Source organism: Aedes aegypti, chromosome 3 (assembly GCF_002204515.2).
Source record: "Aedes aegypti strain LVP_AGWG chromosome 3, AaegL5.0 Primary Assembly, whole genome shotgun sequence".
Classification (NCBI taxonomy): domain Eukaryota; kingdom Metazoa; phylum Arthropoda; class Insecta; order Diptera; family Culicidae; genus Aedes; species Aedes aegypti.
In genome coordinates, this window is record NC_035109.1 from 309,838,675 (window position 1) to 309,863,242 (window position 24,568).

The following is a 24,568-nucleotide window of genomic DNA, read 5'->3' on the forward strand; positions in this document are numbered from 1 at the left end:
GTGAATTCCTTCAAGAGTTCATCTACGTTTCCTCCCAGGGAACCAGGAATTCATTGAAGGGTTCTTCGAACAAATTTATTTTTTCTAAGAATTTATCTAGCATTTCATCTAATATACTTGCAATAATTTCTGATGAAAAATTAACATTTACAGTAATACGAGCAGTAATTTCACGAGGAATTCTCAAAAAAGTCTTAGATCTTAGAGAACTATCTGCTCCGATGGTATAAAGAATCAAACCCATTCCAATTGGGTTTCATTTTGTTTTTTAGCTTCTTGTTTGTAATCTCTTTTTGATTCCTTTTAGGCCTCTGTTTACATGGTCGTAATATCTTATTTTAAAGGTACTCAGTCGCTACCAGCCCTGTAAAGACGAAAAGCTTGCTTAGTCTCGTGGCACTCTTTGCGTTTGAGCCCCTTAAATATAATAGCTTTCAATATCCAGTTTAGGAATCCATAGAGCTAAATAATATTTGCCAACGTTTGTCCTACCCATGGTTTCGAACGTGGACGCACCTCTGGTTTGAAGAATGAGTTTTCATTATGAGATGATACATTGCAGTACTAACATGTCTAGAACGTTTTTAAAAATGTCTACATAGTAATTTCTGTATAAACCTACTTTGTTTTGGTACCACCATTAAATCCACCCAAATTGATGGTTATTTCACAGAACTCTATTTTCATGATAAAAATTGTAAGGAAGGTATGGGAGATTGGATTTTCAAACTTTTTGGAATTTTGAACCGCCCTATGGAGCAGTTTAAGACAAAGGTCCTCTAGCCTACCCGTGTCAGCACCCAGAAATTAAGTGGGTGATAATGGATGTTTTCTAAAGCCTCTGTTTTAACCAAAATGATCTCTAAGGTTTCTTTTTTAATATTTTGCTTGCATTGAATCCTAATGCAAAATTGTACAGCCTCCAGAGAAAGCTTTAAAAACTATATCTCAAATCCAGAAATCAATAGTGATTTTATTTAGATTACTTTCAGGGTCTCCTAGAAAGATCTCTAGATTCTAGAAGGATTTTTTCCAGCAATTTTTCATAGTATGCTTAGGAGAATTTCTCCAGAACTTGCTTTAGGAAATCCCTGAGAACTCCAAATCTATTGCCTCCAGTAATTTCCTCAGGTATTAGGCTGATACAAATATTAAATTTCTTTTATGTCCGAGACCACTTGGAAGGTACGAGGGGGGGGGATAAAAATAAATAAGGAACAAAAATATAAAAATGAAAAAAAGTTATTTTTTCGAATTTTTATTTTTAATGATAGTTGTAAAACTGTTATTAATCGTCCTCTGGATCATTATTTTATTTGTTTTTTACTTTGTAAATTTAAAACTTACTGATGTCAAAAAAATGATGAATCTTTTTTTTCTCCCCTTCAAAATTTTCGGATTTTCGAAGGGGGGGGGGGTGACATAAAAGAAAATTAATATTTGTATCAGCCTTATTATGTTTTTTTTTTTTTCCAAAACTATCCTAGAATTTCCTACAGACATTTTTTTTACTAACCCCTCAACCGAATTCTCCACTTGTTTTTGTAGGAGATCTTCTTAAGATTTGCACAGAATTTCTCCCGAGGGATTACACAAAGGTTCCAGAATTTTTGAAAAAATAGCTTAAGGGATTTCTCAAGAAACACTGCAAAAATTCCTCCGCTTGTTCATGTGAATTCCTTCAAGAGTTCATCTACGTTTCCTCCCAGGGAACCAGGAATTCATTGAAGGGTTCTTCGAACAAATTTATTTTTTCTAAGAATTTATCTAGCATTTCATCTAATATACTTGCAATAATTTCTGATGAAAAATTAACATTTACAGTAATACGAGCAGTAATTTCACGAGGAATTCTCAAAAAAGTCTTAGATCTTAGAGAACTATCTGCTCCGATGGTATAAAGAATCAAACCCATTCCAATTGGGTTTCATTTTGTTTTTTAGCTTCTTGTTTGTAATCTCTTTTTGATTCCTTTTAGGCCTCTGTTTACATGGTCGTAATATCTTATTTTAAAGGTACTCAGTCGCTACCAGCCCTGTAAAGACGAAAAGCTTGCTTAGTCTCGTGGCACTCTTTGCGTTTGAGCCCCTTAAATATAATAGCTTTCAATATCCAGTTTAGGAATCCATAGAGCTAAATAATATTTGCCAACGTTTGTCCTACCCATGGTTTCGAACGTGGACGCACCTCTGGTTTGAAGAATGAGTTTTCATTATGAGATGATACATTGCAGTACTAACATGTCTAGAACGTTTTTAAAAATGTCTACATAGTAATTTCTGTATAAACCTACTTTGTTTTGGTACCACCATTAAATCCACCCAAATTGATGGTTATTTCACAGAACTCTATTTTCATGATAAAAATTGTAAGGAAGGTATGGGAGATTGGATTTTCAAACTTTTTGGAATTTTGAACCGCCCTATGGAGCAGTTTAAGACAAAGGTCCTCTAGCCTACCCGTGTCAGCACCCAGAAATTAAGTGGGTGATAATTATCCTTCGACTGTTTTCCTCTCAGTGCCGTCACTGGTGGAGCAGCAATACGATGTCAAGTGGAGCTTAAACAACGGCGCCTCTCGCTCTTGACTATAACTCAACTCTGATGGGAAAAACGTTTCAATTTTTCGAAGAAATTTACCATCAACCACGTACCGCCGACTTTTCTTCTTCTGCGTGCTGTCATAATTGACACTTGTCCATCTGGCGGGTGCGCTGAATTGGATTAAAACCGGTTAATGCGGTTTCCACCGTGTAAAATAATACATTTTCATCAGCGATGCAATCACGGGGTTGCATTGTTTCGAAACATCCCAAAACAACACGGGTCCGGAATGGCGTTGACGCAGCACTTGATGGAATGGATAGTTAATGAATTTTCTATTTGGCGAAATTTTCGGCAACTTCATTTTTTTTTTCGGCGTAAGATTAGAGCTGTGTGATAACGTGCGACCTGTTGCGTTTTACGATATGCAATTTGCAAAGTTACGCAGAATTCGTGATCACATTTTCCAAATTTTATGCAGTGGGTACCCACTGATCACAGTACCGGAGAAGATTGACGCGAAATTCATGGGCTGTGAAATATGAATAAACTCGAAATGGATGGAGTTGTTGTTTGTATTCAGTAACAAGCACTGAGGAGATGCACAACGCATCCTACCAGAAAATGCAACCAGAAACAATAGTCGAGACTTTCACTGCCCATACTCGCAATACAGTCCCATTAGGAAAATCATGATGTCGAGAAAAACGCTTCTAAACATAAAACCCTCCATTTTCGTTTTTCCGCTGCTGTAAGTAGTAAATGCCGGTGGCATTGCTCAATATACTATCATTGCAATGTGCAAAAACCGTAAATAATTTAAATTTAGTAAAACTGGTTGTTTTTTCTCTCCAAATTAGGGTTATTGCAGATGGGACTCGTTATCCGAGTATTTTTCTCACTAAACGCTTGAATACCCGCATACCAGTCCCATTACTGAGGATTCGCTTACTTTGATATCGTGCACCTTGACACATTGTTGTTCAAGTTTACGATCGATTGCAATGCACTTTTCTTTTTGTAGCTTTCAGTCATCAACTATCTTTCAATAGTTGTAATGTCCCTTGAAGTTCTTAAGCTGTACAGTGGTGATAGTAAATGAGAAAATGGTGAAGATTTCCTGAATTCAAATTAACCGTTGCGATCGGCCATATGGAAGGCTTGCTGAAATCGCAGCACGTGACGGGTGAAGGATTTGAAAACTATCAAAGAAAGGTGAATAGAACATGTTTTGGTTCACTTGATGAAAGCGAATGGCGGTTCCCATGATATAGATAATCCTGATGAGAGTCAGGAACATTTCTGTTTCTCGGCATTTGGTGCTGCAAACACTTAGTTTGACTATGTAGATACTGGCGACGATGTGCGTAATCTTGCGGCGGCCAAAGAAGCATTTCACTTCTCGCTGTTGGACTTCAGCCTGCCAGAGATTCTGATAATGATTGGCCGCAGGAAGCAGTAGAATGAATGGAGCAGTAGAATATTCTCAGGAAAACTATTTTGCTTTATTTTAATTTACAGGCAACTAGCCTGATGTGGTGTTAGTATAAATCGAAGAACAGAAGAAGTCGTTATGGTAAAACCTTTTTTAAACAAAAATAAGTGTTTTTCTTGATAATAGTTGATTTGTACTTTCCTGATTTGTTTGATTGTTTCTATAACGATATGAGAATCGCAATGCAAGCTTACAGAAATGATCACAGGAATAGGTTTAGTTGAATTTCTTCATAATCTTCGAATGGGACTGTTTTGCGGGTACTTTTAATATGGGACGCACATGGTTTGGTATTTTTTTCACATTTTGTCCATACAAAGACACAATTTGGAGTTTTATTTTAGAAAGTACACTAAAAATGAATACTATTTATGGAGCTAACTGAAAAGTGGTAAAAAATCAAATGGGACTGTTATGCGAGTATGGGCAGTTCAACAACTGACGAATTTCCTAAATTTATGGTAGGTTTTCCCATCATCATCAAACTTAAACGTTTTAAGTTATATCCTCGACATTTGATTATTTGAACCCCCAAAGGCTACTGTTTAAGAGGAATCCATCAAGTCTAAGAGAGGATATACCAACTTGAAATTTGTTTACAGAAAATGACTGCTGAAAATGTATTATTTAACGATTTTATTCATCTTGTATTTATCAACTTGTATGGTAATTTTTCTTTGCTCCCCCTACTATTTGGCGATATTAGTAATGATAATAAATATTCGAATAGTTCTTCAGAAGATCCGTGAAGAAACCCCATTTATTTTAAATTAAGAACAGCATATCAATTGATAACTTACAAAGTTTAGCATACAGCAGCTAGATTAATCGCCTGATTGTATTCCGAAATGTAGGAATAATCTGCAAAAACAGATGTTAAACTTGCTATTCAAATCAAGTCGCAAATTCTTTCAGCCAATTCATTCGCAGGTGCAGAAACTTCGCTTTGTATCCATTCGGTGTCTGTAATCCATTCATTCATTCTCCCTCATAAGGCATTTTTCCGCATACCAATCACGTGTACGAAAGCTTAACCACTTAACCGGATTGCCAACTCACAAGATCGAATGCAGTCGCAGCCCAAAAAGAGAGATATGTTAGTACATGAATCGTACTTGAATGCACCTCCGACTCAGCAGTTTATCACATCGACGAATCGGGGCGGGAGACCCCAACGGTAACTGCTGCGCTTTTTGGCCACGATAAGTCAAATTGCTAGACAATCATTTGAAAAGGGCACAAGAGGCCTTGTGCCCACTATCAACAAGATAAGTGTTAGTATTTCCTGATAGTGCTATTGGTAAGCGTGAGCGAGTTAAATTGGACTCGACAGCGACTGGTAAAGTCATTGCTTACCAATGTTGATATGCCCTTTTCTAATGTTTGTCCAGATTTCTTGATTTTTTTCATGAGGTATGCTTGCCATAGCATTTAAGTAAATCGTCGACTATGCTAGTGCCAGTGGAAAATGATACCAAATATCACTGATCATCTCAGAATTTAACGACTAATGACTTTAAAAGGGCGTAAGTAAAACGGGGGCTGCGTCTTGTAGTTAAGTTATACAAATGGACTAGTGTGCTTCGTAAGTACAGATTTGATTTCGGATAATAATGTTCTGGGGAGTACCGCGCCTGAGTATCATATGACAAAGTATAGGCGTTGGCTACGGCAACTGGAGCATCTGTCATTTTTCTCTACTAACTACTCTTCACGCAGCTACGCCAGGTTATGTTAATGACATACATTTTTGACACATGTCGCTTCAAACGTATGAAATTACTGTTATGTGCAATGGCATGCTTCTACTACGTATGCGTAACAAAACATAGCTTAGGTCACTTGAACTAAATCACAGCGATTCGATTTGGAATGGAAACTAGGTGAAGGGTGAGAAACATACAGAAAACGACCTATGAGTGGACCATTGAAATCAACGCGAGCGACAGCAAAGAAGCTATAAATGAACTTGACGGGTTGTGAAAGAAAGATGGTTAACATGCCAGCGGAAAAGAAATGCCATAAATGAGGGATGACCAGTGAAATAAAATGTGTGAAGAGAGTCAAATGCGGCGGATGAAACTGGCAAAGGAAGAGAAGTAAATGACACTTAAAAACGAGCCGAATTCGGATAGCAGCATTCCACTACTCTACTCAGGAAACTACACCAAATTTGAATACAGAGGAGATTGTAAAACAAGAAACTGTAAAATGCGATACATGATTTAAACTTCAAAAGCACTTGACATTCACCAAAAGAAATCTTGAAAGTAAAAATAAAAAATAAACAGAATAGAGATAACTAAATAAAAAACTGTTATCACACGGGAAAAAGACAAAAACCTACAAATGTACACACAAGAAGAAAACAAAACCAAACACAAATAGAAAAAAAAAACAAAAATCAAACAAAATCAAGTTCCCTCCCAAATTTTTTAAGATCTATAATTCAGTTTTTTTTGTACAGGCACCTTGAAACGGTGGCCTTGGGTGGGCGCCACCGTTGCCGCTGCCGCCGCTTCCAGCGCTTCCGCCACTGCCCGGTGGCGAGTCGAGCCCGGAACGTAGTTCGGGAATGGCCAGGATTGGCGGATGGGTGGCGAAGCCGCGCCGATGCGCAATGCCGTGCTCGTTCGTTGCAGCCGAATCTGCTCGAATCAATCGGTCATAGTCACACAAAAACGATACGAAAGAGCGGAAGATGCACGACGACCGTGTGCGTGGTTTTGTATTTGCGGATGTGTCGATGCGGTGTGTGACACGGACAATAGGATAAGAAGCATGAGTGAGAATTAGATTGGCGGTTATTTAGAAGAGTTTGTAACTGGGGATTACACCAAAGGTGCTCACGGAAGGCTTGGGCAATGAAGACGGCAATAAGGTTTATGTTTAAATAAAAAAATCAATGCTTTGGTTGTTAAAATGTTAATGGAGAAAAAGCAATGTGAATGAGATGTTATGCGTGGTGGTACAAAAAATATGTGTAGAATTGGGCATCTAGGAAGTTCAAACAAAATATTGAAAATTCAAAGTATTCTCCTCAGTCTAAAAATGTCTATAGGAAATAGCAAATAAGGAATTATTTTACGTTTAGAATCAAGATTTCTGTGTTTGACATTCTATTCGTAATTTTTTAATTAAAAAAACAAGATTGACCTACTACACAGTGTGAGAAAACTGATTTACGAAGAACGGTGTTTTTAAATTATACTTTAGAAAATTTCAACAAAGTTGTTTGTATAAATTAGACCCTTTGTTAAGGGTGGTCCATATCTTCATATTTGATAGTAAAAACTATCAAATTATTCATCAAATTCAAAATAATTTATCAATAATGAAAGTCGTATCTGTCATCTGTTATCGATAATAATAGAAACTGTTTTAATGTACCTTCATCTATGGAATGATGGAAGTCAATTCTCTTAGTGTCTAAAATTTACCCAATTCCATATTCGTATACCTATCAAAATTCAAATATACAATTCCAGTTTAATTCACACCAGTTGTTTGAAATATTTTTTTGGATAATGCTAACTGCCTGATCTATTTTTGGTCGGATTTGGACCAAGATTTGAGCTGTTCTAAAACTGGTTTGAGACACATTTGTTTATCAGTTCGGACTTTCTCGCTGAAACAGTTGCCTACAGTTCCTACTCATTTGAGGTAAGTAAAAACAGGAGCAATATTCCATCGCTGTTGTTTTTTTAACAATAGGATTTTTCTTCTTCCAGCAATTCTTCCGGCAATTCATTTGGTAATTCCTTTTAGGGAATCCTCCAGGACTTCATACAGAGACATCTTCAGGAATCATCAGGATATTTCTACGGTATTTCACCACGAATGTCTACAGGATACATCTGAAGATTCCTCAACGAATTCATCCTACAGAGATCTACAGGAACTTTTCAAGGAATTCTACCGAAGTTCCTCCGATGTGTCTAACAGGGTATCCTCCAGGAATTCCTCCATATATTTCCACCAAGATTTCCTCCAGTAATTTCTCCGGAGATTTTTTCAACGATTTCCATCGAGGTTTTTCTCCAGGGATTTTTTAAGGAAATTATCTGGGGATTTCCTCCAGGAATATCTCTGGAGATTCGCTCCAGCAATTTCCTCAGGGATTTTATCCAGAAATTCCTCCGGAGATTTTTTCCAAAAATTCCTCTAAGGATTTGCTCCAGGAATTTCTCAGGGGATTACCAATAGCAATTCCTCCGGGGATTTTGTGTGCGAATTCCTATGGGGATTTCGAATAGAAGCTCATTAAGAAATTCCTCCGAGCACTATCTCCAGAAATTCCTTCGTGGATTTTTTCAGATGATTTATCCGGAGATTCCATCCAGGTATTCCTTTGGAGATTTACACAAGGAATTTCTTCGGAGATTTCTGTCAGGAATACCTCAAAGGATTTCCTCCAGAAATTTCTCCGAGAATTTCCTCCAAGAATTCCTCAGGGAATTTCATTAACAAACTCTTCCTTAGATTTCCTCTAGGAATTGCTCCGAAGACTTCCTCCAGAGGCACCACCGGGGATTTTCCATAGAAATTGCTCCGGAGATTTTCTACATCAATACTTCCGAGGATTTGCTCCATGAATTCGTTTTGGGATTTTTCAGAGAATTTCACTGGAAATTCCTCCAGGAATTCCTCTGGGGATTTGCACCACGATTTTGTCCGGAGATTTTCTCCAGGAATTCCGTCCATAAATACTTCCGGGCATACCCTCCAAAAATTCTCCCGAGGCATTCCTCCGGAGATTTTCTCCAGAAATTCCTCCAGCATGTTTTCCAAGTATTCCTCCGGGGATTATCTCCAAGAACTCCAACTGTGATTTTCTCCAGGAATTCCTCTGGGGATATCGTCTAGAAATTCCGCCGCGGATTTTCTCCAGAAATTCCTTTCGGGGTTTCTTCAAGGGATCCCTCCGATTTTTTTTTCCAAAAATTCTTTCGAGGATTTTTTAATATAATTTATCCGGAGATTTTCTACACGAATTTCTCTAGGAAATTGCTCCAGGAATTTCTCCGGAGATATCTTATAGGAATTCCATTCCAAGGGATTTCCTCTAAAAATTGTTTTTGGGATTTTCTCCAGAAATGTCTTTGGAGATCCTCCAGAATTTTCTCCAGAGTTTCTCCGGGATTTCCTCCACAGTACCTTCAGGAATTTCTCCGAAGTTTCGCTAAAAATATTCCACAGTTCCTTCAGCAAATCCTTCGGAGTCCTCCAAGGATTCCTTCAGTTTTCCTCATGGAATTTCTTCGGAGTTTCTCCGTGAATTCCTTGATTTCTTCCGGAATTTCATTTGGAGCTCTACCGGAAATTCCTTCGGATTTTCGCCATAGTTCCTCCAAGAATTTTATCAGACTTTCTCCAGGAATTCTTCAGAGTCCACCCAGTAATTCTTTAGAAAATTTCCAGAGTTCCGCTAGGAATTCTTTTGGAGTTACTCCAAGAACTCCCCTGGATTTCCTCTGGGAAATCTACCAGAGCTCCTCCGAGTAATCCTCCAGAGCTCCTCCTGGAATTTTTCATGAGTTTCTCCTAGAATTCCTCTGGAGTTACTCAAGGAATTCCTTTTTTCTAGAAATTTTCCCAGAGACTCTCCAAAAATTTCTCTGGATTTTATCCAGCAATTCCTCTGAAGTTCCTTTGGAGCTCCACCAGGAATTCCTTCGGATTTCCTACATAGTTTTTCAAGGAATTTCTGCGGAGTTCCTCAACCAATTACTTTGGATTTCCTACAAGAATGCTTCAGAAGTTCCTCTAGGAATCACTCCGAAGTTCCTCCATGATTTTTTTTTTTCAGACATCTCCAGAAATTCCTTTAGAGTTGTTCTGGGAAGTCCTTCGGTGCTACCAACAATAATTCCCTCAGATTTACTTCATGGTTCCTTCAGAAATTCCTCGGGAGTTCCTCTATTAATTCCTCAGGGATTCCTTTGAGAATTTCTTCAGAGCTTATTCGGGAAATACTTCAGAGTTCATAAAATGTTCAATAGTGACCCGAAAGACAGTAAGTTTGTGATCTTTTAACGACGAAATTGTCTTTACACAAAAAAGCACAACTTGTGAACATAGCGTGGTGGTATTCCCATTTTCTTGTAATGTTTTGGTACGAAATCTCCGAAAAAATGGCATATTTTACATTTGTTGGTCATGTGGAACCACTATAGAATGAATGGAAGAACCCTGTTGTTACTACTTTAGGAATGGTGAATTTTGAAAACAAAGTGATGAAATATTTTGTCTTCAGCACGTGAAAAACGATGAAAAATGCTTTTCCAAAATATCTATTACGATGGAAAATTTTGCATAAAATAGTTTTGTTGCTGGTATAAATCAAATAGGAAAACATGACTCTTCTAGCAAAATTGTAACTTATCTAGATCTCAGGAGTGCTAGCGACAGAGTGTTTCAAAATTATAAATTTTAGATACCTATACCTGAAAAAAAAAGACCAAAAAATAATCAAAAAAGCAAAAAGAAACCAAACAGGAGTAAGAGTTCCTCACAGAATCTTCCTCTTAAGATTCCTGTAATATTTCCTCATAAAATTTACAAGATAGCCCTCAAAGATTTTTTCCAGGATTTTTCTCAGAGCTGTGTCCAGGGAGTTGCCACGACTTGTTTCAGATATTATTAGAGAAATTTCTGAAAAAAAACAAACCTGATAAAACTTCTCTGGTATTTCCTGTTGAACTCTTTTAAGGATCTCTGAAAGAACTCATGGACACAATGCTCCCTTGACCGTTATTATCACAAAAAAAATGTTCATCAATTCTGTTCTCACAAGTTCGTTCCTATAGCTATGCTGCATGTCTGGGCAAAATTGCGAAAAAAAATCGTAGGGCCCGTTTTAAAGTTACGCCCATTTGATTGTATGAGTCCAAAAAATCAAAGGAAACCTAAGCTGTATTAAATGGGTTTTTATTGGCCGTGATTACCATTAGAATGTGTTCCACAGTTTGTATATTTATTTATTTGTAGCTTCTGTGCGGATTTTGAATGAAATCACCCAAATTTTGAGTTACGCCCTTTAGGAGGTGTAACCATTAAAAATATTGATTTTAAATAGATTAACCCCTCTACCGGCAGCTTCATTTTTTACCGCAAAATAAATATTCAAATCGTTATAACTTTTGTGTTTTTCAATATTTTTGCACCATTTTTTCACAAGTTCTCAAACAACTCTTCTAGTTTAGGAGTCCGTGTCGATATTAATTATTGGTTACAAAAAAGTTATAACGATTTGAATTTTGCGGTAAAAAATGAAGCTGCCGGTAGAGGGGTTAATTATACATTATAATTCTGTTAAGCATGTTTTAATGACACATTGCACTTAAATGTCGTAAGAGTTTTTCACAATCAACTGATTTTTCATAGGCTCAAGCGGCTATAAGGCATTGCGGAGCCAATTGCATCTTGCAATTAACTCAGATTTTGATGCACAATTTTCTCAATAGTTTGGTTAGCCCATGTACTCGCGAGTCAAATTATTCTACAAGTCCATGTACTCGCAAATCAAATAACAACATATAACATTGGTACATGTTGTATATCAAAACACAAGTATACGTCAAAGAATACTTTCAGGCTTGAGTTGTCTGTTATAGGTAGCAAACCGTCATACTTGGTTAAGTTTTCCAGTGTAAGTAGTATATGGAATAAAATGAAATTAACGACGTAGTAAGCAGCGATACAATGGAAGGAAATAATGTAATCTGTAGAACATCCGTTATTGATTTGTTTAATGGAATTCAAAATTGTAGCACTTACAGATCTTAATTTTAAATGTTTGCCTACGTCAGTTCGGTTGTGTCAATATTTTATGATGAGCCTATGGTAAATCATTTAATTGTGAAAGTTTCTTGCGACATATAAGTGAAATGAGTTTGATCATATTTAACTGTATCCAAATGCATAATTGATCTATTTAAAATTATTTTAATGATTACACCTCCAAAAGAGCGTTACTCAAAATTTCGTCGACCTTCTCATTCAAAACATTGCTCAGAAATTACAAATAACCAAACAAATAAACTTTGAATAGAATATTGATGAAACAAAATATATTATAATCATGGCCAATAAAAAACCCATTTAAAAAGCCCAGATTTTTTACGAATTTTTGGACTTAAACAATCAAATGGGCGTAACTTCAAAACGAGCCCTACGATTTTTTTGAAATTTAACGCAGACATGAAGCATAGCTATAGAAAACGGCTGGTGAGCACATAATTGATGGATTTCTGATAATAACGGTCAGGGTAGCACCGTGCATGGACCCTTCAGAAAGTCTTGAACGATTTCCGACACAAATTGGTAAGATAATTATTAAAAAAATAATGAATCAAATTTCGAGACAATATCCTGCAAAATTTGCTTTAAAAAATCCATAAGAAAGATATGACGAAATTCCTGAAAAAATGGTCGGAGAAATTACTGGTAAAAGTACTATAGTATTACTTTCATGAGGTAAAACTAGTCAAATTCATGGTAGAGATCTTTCTAGATTTTCTCGAATAATCCCTGGAGAATATTTTGGAGTGATTCCTGGAAGAAACCATGGATAAATTCTTGAATGAATCCATATGAAAACGAATGAAACAATAAATGAAAGAATTGGAACGCTAGGAGCAATTCTACGTACTTTAGACTTAACGTTATTCGACCAAATTTCATAGATTCCAAGAAATCATTTAGTTGGATTTGTCTGAACATCGACCATTTATATATCATTTAAATCTTCATCCCTGAATATTCCTTTTCTTGGAAAATTGGCTTGGACAACATAGGGTGCAGCACCACTTGGACACTTCCATGATTCACTTTGGCATGGGGGTTTGATCTGGGCCAAATTGTCTGAAACTTTGTAATCAGAAGCGCTTCAGTACGACGTATATTGTGGCCAAATATGACCTCTGTAGTTAAAAAAAAAACTGCTGCCGAAGTGAATCAAAAGCGCCAAGGATAGGAACCGGCTCCATATATAACAAGTGTATACGTGTTTGTTTTGATGAATTAAAATTAAGATATAAGTTGATGTTATGAAATATCGATAGTTTAGAGTTGTATCTAGATGAAAATAAATAACGGAAATTAATTGCATGACTAGAAAAAAATATCAGATGGTACAAAAAGCAACCCTGTTTATATTTGTAAAAGAATTAGAAATCATAAAGTATATAACGCAGAGTCTCTGCCTGTCACTATCGTGAAATTAACTGTGTTTATTTTTTAGCCGTAATAATTTTATGTCCGCACCTAGCACCTTTCGGGCGCGACTCCGTCCAACCCGATGCAGTTGCCGAATTGATTATTCAATTAAAAATCGTGTGAACCGAAAACAAATCCCTTAACAAAACTGAACTGAACGAAACTTAACGAATTCCTCTCGCAAGATACCGAAAAGCAATGCAAGAGAAGCGCCCACTAACAACATCAACTTTCATATAATCAGCTACGGAAAGCCACCTATAAGACAAGATTTGTTACCATAACCTCAAAATAAAGAATTAAGCTACCAACAACAACCAAGAGCAGTCTCGGTATCATACAAACAAGTAGAGTTCCTCAAAGTCCGAAACCTGGGGCGCCTAGACTACAAGTAAACTGTGATTTTGTGCTTTTACTTTACTTCGTGTAATGGCTTTCTAAATTTAGATGTGAACTCTACTTGATAATTATGCAGTATAACAATAGAAATCACGATGCAAAACTTGAGTTCGATAACTGCTTGTCCGAGTTCTGCCAATATCAACCGAGAAAAGGATAGAACTTTCAACGATTGTGAAAGTAAGACAAATAAAACAATACCGAAAACAAACAAACAAACATACCCTAAGAAGCTTTTCGTTTTCGAACTTAAACCGAACTTGAGGAGAGGAGGGAAAACTAAATATTTACAGGACTTGTGTACCGATAAACAAAATGGACGACCATCACCACACTGACCCGCATTCGAGGCTTCGAGGCGAAAACTTGAAACACGTGGAAAGCCAATGCACACTCGATAAGTGTAGGTATTTAAAGCCAATCCAAATATGATTATTATATACTGACATAAGCGCAGCAGCGCCGCAACGTTTGGCCGTTTTTGCCACAATTTGCGCCGTTTTGGTCAGCGCGAATTAGACCAAACTGGGTGGTCGTTTCCTCGGTTGGTCGGTCGGGATGGTGTGTGATGAAAGTGAAGGTTGGGGAAAGGCGATTGGGGTAGGTTGCGAAAAATAAGAGGGGTCCGAACCGAACCGAAAAGTGCAGCGGAGAACTTACCGGGGAAAGAAAGAAAACATAAGCGCTGCACAGTGGGAAACAGCTGACCAATGGTAGCAAAGAAATGGGAATCAATGATAGAAGGTCGAAAGACCAAACGTTAAAAGAACAACAGGTCGAAGAGGAAAATAATAATGGACAAAAGATCAAACATCTTTTTTAAATCAGGAAAAATCACAACAAGCTAATCTTTATTGCCCTTATGTCCTTTCGACTTTTTGTTCTTTCGACCTTTTGTTCCTACATCAAGAATTCAATATCTCGTGCCTATGTAGAGTGCGGATAAAAATCAAACGCATAACAGAAATGAAACATCCTGGTGAATCGATTGAGACTGGCTTCAGCACGCGACTACAACTTGACCTACGGGGCTCATAAGCCCCTATTTTTATACATTTTACCTTTTTTTTCTTACATTATATTAAGTTTTGGCGTCTAGTTTTAAGTGATTATGGTTTCAAATCGCTTCCAAAATATTCAGAGACAAAATCTTGTCCACAAGACTGCATGTGATGCTCATTTAGTCCCAATTTTATTATTCTAGTCTAAATTAACAGTTTTACAGATTTAAGATGAACCGAATCGTTTTGAGTGATTAAGAATTGAGTTGTTTAGAAACACATGCACATATGTTTATTATAGCATTTTATGGTTACCATTATTGTACTTATGTTGTCCATTCAAACCCAATTCCCTTGTCTTCTATCTATCTATATAAATAAATATGGAATGGTGTTTGTATGTCAAGTGTTTTTTTTTTTGTCAAGTGTTATGACGTGTTCATATGTACAAATAGTTTAAGAAATTCAGCGGGAAAGTATGAAAAACCAAGTGACAATTTTATCACTTTGTATAGAAATTCTCAAAGCATCACAAAACGGCCTACTGGGTTGCAATACAACGTTTGTCGGGCCAACTAATTGTAATACAAAATTTAAAGCTTTCTCTTCTCTCATTAAGCTCCTCTATCTGGGTCCTCATTTTTTGAGAAACAATATACTGAGAAAAGAATTTAGTGGCCCAGATAGCTGTATGAATAAACGTGCAGCTATCCAGCAATACCGAGCTAAAAGTCGTGGATTCGAATCCCACCGTTAGAGGATCTTTTTGGGTTGGAAACATTCTAGATTTTCCATGGCAGCGTGCTTGCAAACGCCATAGAGCAAATGTACCATTAGTGGTGCACCTAAGGGAAAAATGCTAAAACATGGTGATAAAATGATGAAATATATGATTTTAACGTACATCAGTCGATAGATTTCAAATCCTTCTACCATTTAAATGTATAAAAATCATGTTTCATTTTAAATTTCCCTGCAAAAAGCGTTGCACCAATAATAGGAACACTATTCCTTTAGTGGAGGTATGTTTTAAGAATGATTCCTTTAGTGGCGCTATCCATTGATTTCTTATGGGACCGTCCACTATAGGACTGATGCACCACTATAAGTACAAAGGAGCAAAATTTTGAAGCTAAGTAATTGTTTTAAATAGTTTTACGGTTAAATTTCATGGATATTATTCGATTATTTGCATAATTTCCACATCTTACATCATAGAAAAATATCACATAATCATTTTTTAGAGCAAAACATGCCAAAACACACTCCTCCACTATTGGAGCGTTTGCCCTGCAAATGCAAAAAAGTCAATAAGCAAAAAAAGCGCTCAGTCAATGACTGTAGATGTGCTCTCATAACACTAAGCAGAGTAGCAAGCTCTGTCTAGGGACCGTAACATCAGAAGGAAGATTCAACTACTAGACTAATTTCTGTAGGAATCTTTGAAAAAAAAAAACCTAGCCTAGAGGTATTTCTGTAGGCATCCTTGAAAAAATCGAATTTTCAAAGGCATTTCGGAAGAATTTCTGTAGGAATCTCAGGGAAAACTTCTGGAGGGGTATCTAGAAAAAAAAGTCGTGTAGAATCTCTGGAGAGAACTTTTGATCTCAAAAGAAAATTTTGCAGAAATCATCCCTAAAAGAATCCCTGGTATAATTCCTGTACAAATCTGTAGAAAACTCTGGAAAATTTTAGAGCAACTCACCAGAAATCCGTTGAGAATATCTAATGCAGTCCCTGGTGTAAATCCTTAAAGAGATTCCTGATGGAATACACTGTGGTGGAATTTTTGGAAGATTCCTTGAGGTAATTCCTAAAGAAATCCCAGGTGGAGTTCCTGGGGGGATTTCCGGTGGACTACTGGTTGGAAATTCTGGAGAAATCCGTGATGAACTTTCAAGAGGAATCTCTGCATGAAATACCTTAAGAAAACCCTGATGGATTTTTTTATAGGAAACCTTATTGGAGTTCCTGATGAACTACTTGGAGGAATTGCTAAGGAAATCCCACGTGGAATCCCTTAAGGAATTCCTATACAAACTGCTATAGAATATTATTGTGGAATTCTGGTAAAAGAATCTAGAAAAAAAATCGTTGAGAAATCTCTGGAGAAATGTTTGAAACGATCTCAAAAGGAAGTTTTGCAGAAATCCTTGGGAGTATCCCTAAAGGAATCCCTGGTGGAATTCCGGTAATTATTTCTAGAAGATACTCTGGAAGAATTTCTGGAGGAATCCCTGGACAATATGTACTAAAGTACATGGTGGAAACCATGAAGTAATCCTTGGTGTAGATCCTCGATAAATTATTGATGGAATACCTTGAGGAATCTGTGGTGGAATTTTTGGAGGAATCCCAGATGAAGTTCCGGGAAGGATTTTTGATGGAATACCGAGTGGAATTTCTGTAGGAATCTGTGATTAACTTTCAGAAGGAATCTCTGCTGAAATACCTGAAAAAACCCTGATGGGATTCCTAGAGAAAACCTTGTCGGAATTCCTGTTGAAATCCTTGGAGGAACTGCATGAAAATCTCACATGGAATTCCTTAAGGAATCCCTATTGGAACTGCTATAGAATATTCTGGTGGAATTCTGGTAAAAGATATCTAGAAAAAATCGTTGAGAAATCTCTGGAGAAATTTTTGAAACGATCTCAAAAGGAAGTTTCGCAGAAATCCTTGGAAGTATCCCTAAAGGAATCGCTGGTGGAATTTCTGTAGAAATCTCTAGAAGATACTCATGAGGAATCTCTGTAGGAATACTAGCAGGAATTCCCGGAGAATATTTACTGAAGTCCATGCTGGAAACCATGAAGTAATCCTTGGAGGAAATCGTTGATGGATTCCTTGAGGAATCTGTGATGGAATTCTTGGAATACCAGGTGATGTTCCGAGATTTCTTGTGGAATACCGGGCCGAATTTTGGGATGAATGGAATTCCTAGAGGAATCCCTGGTTGAGTTCCTGCAGGGATCTCTGGTGGAGTACCTTGTGGAAGGTCTGTAGGACTCCGTGATGAACTTTTAGGAGGAATCTCTGGTGAAATATTTGATGAAATCCCTGATGTAATTCGTAGAGGAAACCTTGTTTGAATCCTTGTTCAATTTTTTAATGAATTTCTAAGGTAATCCCAGGTGGAATCTCTAAAGGAATCCCTATAGGAATTGCTATAGAAATTAGGGCAATTTCACCGGTGGTCCATTTTTTGGTCCAAATTTGTGCCAAAACAGGACCTGTCAAAATGAAATAGACCAGTAAAAATACAGTTAACTGTCCCTTACTCGATACTTCGTATCTCGACATCGAGTTAGAGAACCATAGTAAAAGTTGGTTTTCATGGCTACCTCGATGGTCCATTGGATCTCATTTGCACTGATTTTGTGTTCTGTAACTCGATATCTCCCTAACTCGATGGTCCCTTCAATATCGAGTTATGGAGAGTTGACTGTAGAACTAACCGCACGCGCTTGCACCAGTTGTTGTTTTTTTTGGATTCTTTTCGAATGTAATCAACAAAAACAAACAAAAATAGTAGAAAGAACCACCAGAATTTTTAAGTTTATTGCAAGAAACAACTTCGAAGAAGCACTTTGATGAACTTCGAAGGAAGTCCCGAAGGAATTCCGAAGGAATGCGCGGCGGAGCTCTGAAGGAATTCCCTGTGGAGCTCCAGAGACTTTTCAGGAAGCACTCTTGACAAATTCCCGGTGGTCTCCCAGAGGATCTTCGGAGGAATTGTGAAGGAATTCCTGGAGGAACTCCCAGATCAACTCTGGAAAAACTGCGGAATATTTTTTATAGAAAATTCGGAAAAATTCCTGTAGGAACTATGAAGGAAATCCCGAAGCAAATCTAAAGAATTTTTTATAGGAACTCCGAAACAAGCTCTGGAGAAATTCATAAAGAATTACTAAAAAAATCCAAGAGGAACTTCAAATGATTCGGTGAGAGAACTCCGGAGCGATTGTTCGGCCTAATTGGACCTCCGGAGGAATTGCTAGAGAAACTACAAAACAATTTCTGGACGAAAGGAATTCCGGAGGGATTCAAGGAAGAAATTACTGGATAAAATCCCCAGAAGAGTTCTTGGGGACATCCCCGAAGGAATTATTGAAAAAATTACTGGAGCAAATCGCCAGAAGAGTTTCTGATGGACTTCCTCGACGAAATGCCCGAAAGAATGTCTGGAGGAAATCACCGGAGAAATTTCTGGAGGAAATTCCTAAAGCAATTCCTGGAGGAAAGCCCCGGAATAATTTCTGAACGATATCCCGAGAGCACTTTCTGGAGAAAATTGCCCGAAAGAGTTCTTGGGGAATATCTCCGGAGGCATCCTTGAAATTCCCGGAGGAATCCATGGAGGTAATGAAGAGCAACACGAGGAAGAACATTCAGAGGAAAAACACACCCGAGGACTTTCACAGCAGCGAGCACCAGCAATTCCTAACGGCTTTGGTAGGTTGTAACTCAAACTGTCATTGATGATAAATAATAAAGTTACAAGGTTGTATTCATCCAGAGGTTTCTGGAGAAAATCTCTGGATGAATACTCTGAAAATATTCCCGGGAGAATTCCTGGACGAAATCCCCGCAGAAATTTCTTTTGGAAATCCCCTGATGAATTCCTTGAATTCTTGGAATCTCCTATCTATCTGGTGCAAATCCCCGGAGAAATTCTTGCAGCAAATCCCTGGAGGAATTGCTGGAGGAAATCCTCAAGGAATTTCTGAATGAAATGAAAAGAAATTTGTTATGGAAATACCTTTAGGGTTTCCGGTAGGGATTCCAGGAGGAAATCCTCGGAGCAATTCCTGCAGAAAATCCCAGAATGAGTTCCTGAAAGAAATCCCCGGAAGAATTCCTGGAGGAAATTCAAAGAGGAAACCCTGGTGGAAATCCTGTTAGACGCATCGGAGAAACTTCGGTAGAATTCCTGGAAGAGCTTCTAAAAATTTCTGTAGGAGGACTTTTTTGAGGAATCTTTAGATTTATTTCCGTAGAAATTCGTGGTCGAATCCTTGGACGAATTCCTGCAGGAATTCCTAAAGGATTTCACGGTAAAATAACCTGATGATCACTTTCCTTCTTGGATAATCTTTTACTTCTGCACTTTCTAGACTACCAAGCTCTGGGAGAAAAATCCGAACTGGTAAACAAACGTGTGTCAAATCAGATTTGAAACAGCTTAAATCTTGGTCAAAATCAGACCAAATATGAACCAGGCTGTCAGCTTGTTCCAAAAAAAAGAGCAGAAAACTGGTATAAAATAAAATTGCAACACCGGTGCAAGCTCCAAAAAATTTAGACCAATCCAGTGATTTGGACCACTGGTGAAGTTGCCCTTATTTATGGAATACTTGAAGGTATGTCTGGTGGAATTACTAGATGAGTTCCTTGGCGCTATTACTTAAACATCCGTGGTACAATTCCTGGAGTAATTATTGATGGAATATAGAGAAACCCCTGCTGGAAGTTCTGGTGAAATCCCTGATGCGTGTTGAAAAATATCCTTGGAGAATTCGTGGAAGAATTCCGATAGTAAACTATAGTGTAATTCCTGGAAGAATCGTTGGTTGTCCTTGAAAAAAGTCCTAGAGAAGGCCTGCTCAAGTTTTTTGAACCATTCAACAATCCGTTGCAGAAGTCAGAAAAGTCAGAAAAATTCCTTTTTTTGCAAAAAAAAAATGAAAAACATACATGTTGTCGACGATTTTGAGAGAACTATGCTCAGGATTATGTCATCAAGCCCAAGTTTTTTGAGAATCTTGCTTTGAGTTTTATAAGAATGGATATATAAAAAACTACACGAAATTCATTCAGAACTCAACCTCTGCCCAGAATTCTAAAAGAATTATGTCCCTGGATTTTACGAGAACACTGCCCAAGATTGCGCAAGAATGAGCCAGCTTGTATGGAAAAAAACGACCAAATATATGGGAAAAACGGTTGCAATTACATTTTCGACCATAGTAGGCACTGTAGTATATGATCATATTTTTTTCGTTATTGATTTGAAGATTCTTCATACAATATAGAAGAGAAACCGGAAGACTTTTCGTTAAGAAATAAAAAGAAGTTATACCTTGGAAAACTGAAATTCCATTTACGAGGGATTCCAGGGAGGCATGCAAGTCGATTCTGATCGACCATTTCAAAAATATCTGAAACTTTGCACAGTTTTTCAGTTCCATCTGAATCGTCATTTTCCGATATCAAATCTTCAAGTTGAGTCACGACTAACTTTTCAAAAGGGTGTATGTGAAAATGGTTCAAAAATATTCAAAAAGCTGCACAGCAAAAACGGTTCGTTCGATTGTTAGACAACTAAAGAAACAAAGTTAGACAACTAAATAAAGATTCCAAAAAAATACACACAGTAAAAAAAATTTTTTTTTTGCTTTAAAAAACATCATTTTTGTCACAAAAACTCAAATATCTCAAAACCCTATCGGAATACCAACGTAATTTTTTGAGGGAAAGCGGTCCATTATATTAGCTATCTACCATAAAAATTTGGTGATGGTAAGCCAATAAACAAAAAAGTTATGACATTTCAAATATTTCACAAATTTGACACTTAGTGAAATTTTTTTTTCATTGTTAATTTTTTTAGGACCGCAGTTTGTTGCTGAATTTTTTGTTAAGGGTACCACATGAGGTTAACAAGTTGTTTTCACGATATTTTATTTAATTATTCATAACTATTATAGCATCTATTAGAAAGTTAGACGCGATCCAGTGTTGTGATCTAAAGTCTTGATAGTGTCATATTTTTTATTGTACGTAACTGAAGAAAAATTCTCTCAATAGTGTTGAAACCTTTTGATAAAAGAAACCTATAAGAAATCTAATATTGAAGACAAAAGCTACAAAAAAGTTTTCTATACAGGTATACGACTAATTTACCTGCAAAAAGTTTACCTCGTAGAGAACAAGGCGGGTCTATACCCAGGTGATCTAGTATACGTAAAGCAGGTCGGTTTTCTCGGCGCTGGTTTTCTCCACAAAGTTAAAATCTGATTACACCTGGGTATAGACCCGCCTTGGTAGAGAATAGACTTTGTTAATCATATTTGGGAGAAAGCGAGTAACTTCAACAACATCAAAAACATGATAGGTACATACCATGAACATACTCACGAAAAAGCTAAAAATATACTACCACTTAGAGATGGTCGGGTTTCACATTTTTCAAACCCGAACCCGACCCGTACCCGACTTATTTTATTTCTTTAAACCCGGACCCGACCCGAACCCGAGACTGTAATTGAAAAGCAAACCCGAACCCGACCCGAACCCGAAAAATTTTCGCTGTTCAAACCCGAACCCGACCCGAAACCCGAAAAAGTTTTCTAAGAAAAACCCGAGTAGAACCCGAGTTTGAAAAGATTTTAAATTCATCGTTTCTGATGCATAGGGAAGCTTTTAGGTTGTTACTCTGTTCACCATTCTCACCAAACCCGACCCAAACCCAACTAAACCCGACTTTTTTCAAGCCCGAACCCGACCCGTACCCGATAATTTTGTAGCCTTCAAACCCGACCCGAACCCGAACCCGAAAAAATTTAAATTTTCAAACCCGAACCCGACCCGAACCCGTCGGGTTCGGGTTCGGGTCGGGTTTCGGGTTTGAAAACCCGAAACCCGACCATCTCTACTACCACTATGGTTATAAAAGATTTAATTGTAAAATTTTTCTTCAGTCAAGCAAACGACACCAAACTAGTCAGTAAAAACTTAAAAGTGATTTTGTTTATTAAAATCTAACGAGCAACATGAGTAGTCGCTTTCTCAACTGTTGCAGGCCGTTTGCAGAAAAAAAGTGTTCGAAAGAGCTACGAAATCTCACCGAAAGCACCATAGATAAACTGAAAGCGGCTGGTTATGCTCCAATGTCTACATTGAATACAAATTTACGCATTTGTACGTCCTGCCGTTTAAACGTTGACAAACGGGCAATCTGTACATCATCGGTGGATCAGGTTGCAGGAAGTTCGAAAACAACAACAACTGAGGAATTACTAGATGCACCGACAACAACTGAGGAGTTACCAGAAGTACCAAGTGCAGATAGTCTTGCCACGGTACCATCAGCGACATCTGTTTCAACAAATCAATCAGAAGATGAGTGCATCCAGAAGGTCAACATCGAACGCTTCAACGAAGGGATAGCTGGAATAAAAGTGACTCCGATTAAATGGACGAAGATGGGTCACGTCAATTATCCCGAGAAAAAATACCGTGAAATCAACGAAGCTGTACGAAGAAACCTCTTCAAATTAGGACCTGAGGATGTGGAAAATACAGACTACGATGAGGTAATTATGAATATGAAGGAAAGGTTCTCGAATCTAGCCGACAAGGAAAGAAAAATTATTGATTTTGACGATGCTGCCAAGCTCGTGGTCTATTCAAGACGCCATTGATGAGTTCAAAACCAATAGAAATACAGCAAAAGAGGCAAAACAATTCAAAAATAACTGTCTTGCAACCAAAAATGCTAGGTCGAGTACTTCATTAACAGATGAGACAAAAGAAAAAATAATTCAATATTTTGAAGACGATGAAGTAAGTAGAGCTATGCCTGGCCAAAAAGATTATGTATCTGTAAAAAAAGATGGAAAGCGTTAAGCAATTCAAAAACGATTAATGATGACTACTTTGAAAGAAGCGTATACACGCTTCAAGGAAATTAACGAAAATATTAAGGTAGGTTTTTCCTCATTTGCAAGCCTTCGTCCAAGGCAATGCAAGCTTCTATCCAATTCAGGAACACATAATGTTTGTGTGTGCACAACACACGAAAATATTAACCTAATCTTACATAGTTTGAAAAGAATCAATTTATCAAAGGATATTAAAATGTTAACTGGTAGTCTGTTGTGTGAAAATACAACATCAAATTGCTATCTACGATCTTGTTCGGATTGTCCAGATTCTTCATCATTGGAAAATACTTTATTCGCTGAGTTTGAAGAAAATTATATTGATCAGTTATCATTTGAGCAATGGGTGACCACGGATAGGTGTGACCTAGAAACTGTTGTAAAACCTGTAGATGAGTTTGTGTCATTTTTTTGCTTGAAATTAGAAAGTTTAATTCCTCACGACTTTATTAAAACAGAGCAATCCCGCTTTTTAAAAAATACGAAAAATACATTACAAGATGGTGAATTTTTAGTCATTTGTGATTTTTCTGAAAACTATAGCTTTGTATTGCAAGATGAAGTGCAGTCCCATCACTGGAACGTACAACAAGCTACAATTCATCCATTCGTTATTTATTTCAATGGAAGTACGCAAATTGAACATTTTAGTTTTATTGTAATTTCCGAAGATTTAAGACACGACTCAGTATCTGTAAATTTGTTCATTGCCAAAATGATTAACTTTTTACGCGTTGATAAGAATTTTTCGAGCCTATGTCAATTTAAATCAAAGTACGGAATTGATGCAGAATGGCATTTCTTTGCTACGTCACATGGCAAAGGTCCTTGTGATGCTATTGGAGGAACCATAAAGCGCATGGCCACAAGAGCAAGTTTAGCCAAAGAACGTGAGCATCCAATTAAAACTGCAAAAGAACTATTTGATTGGGCGAATCGCAGAAAAGAAGAAGATTTAACAAAATTATCATTTTGTTTTACTACTATTGAAGAGTACGAATTAACGGCATCAGAGCTCAGCGAGCAATATAATAACGCGAAAACGATCCAAGGAACCCAAAAATTTCACTGTATCATTCCATTGTCAGAAAATAAAATTAAAGCAAAACTATACTCGAACTGTACTGATAATGATGCAAAAGTGTTCGATATTGTAAAAAAAATTGAATAACAAAAAATAAATAAATAAGTATTAATAAAATGTTTTCATGATCTCATAACGCATACCCAAATCCAAAACTTTTA

General features: G+C 37.2%; 1 protein-coding gene across 32 annotated transcripts in view; it reads right to left on the reverse strand.

The window, feature by feature from the left end:
* Positions 1-24,568, reverse strand: part of LOC5573475 (patronin) — a 345,347-nt gene that overhangs the window by 154,691 nt on the left and 166,088 nt on the right. For 29 of the 32 annotated variants that reach the window (XM_021854707.1, XM_021854726.1, XM_021854719.1 and 26 more), the window contains one exon: positions 6,510-6,686. The exons of the other annotated variants lie outside the window; for them this stretch is intronic. In XM_021854707.1, coding sequence (XP_021710399.1) covers positions 6,510-6,686 — 177 coding nt within the window. The remainder of the gene's footprint in view (positions 1-6,509; positions 6,687-24,568) is intronic. 32 annotated transcript variants of the gene reach the window in all.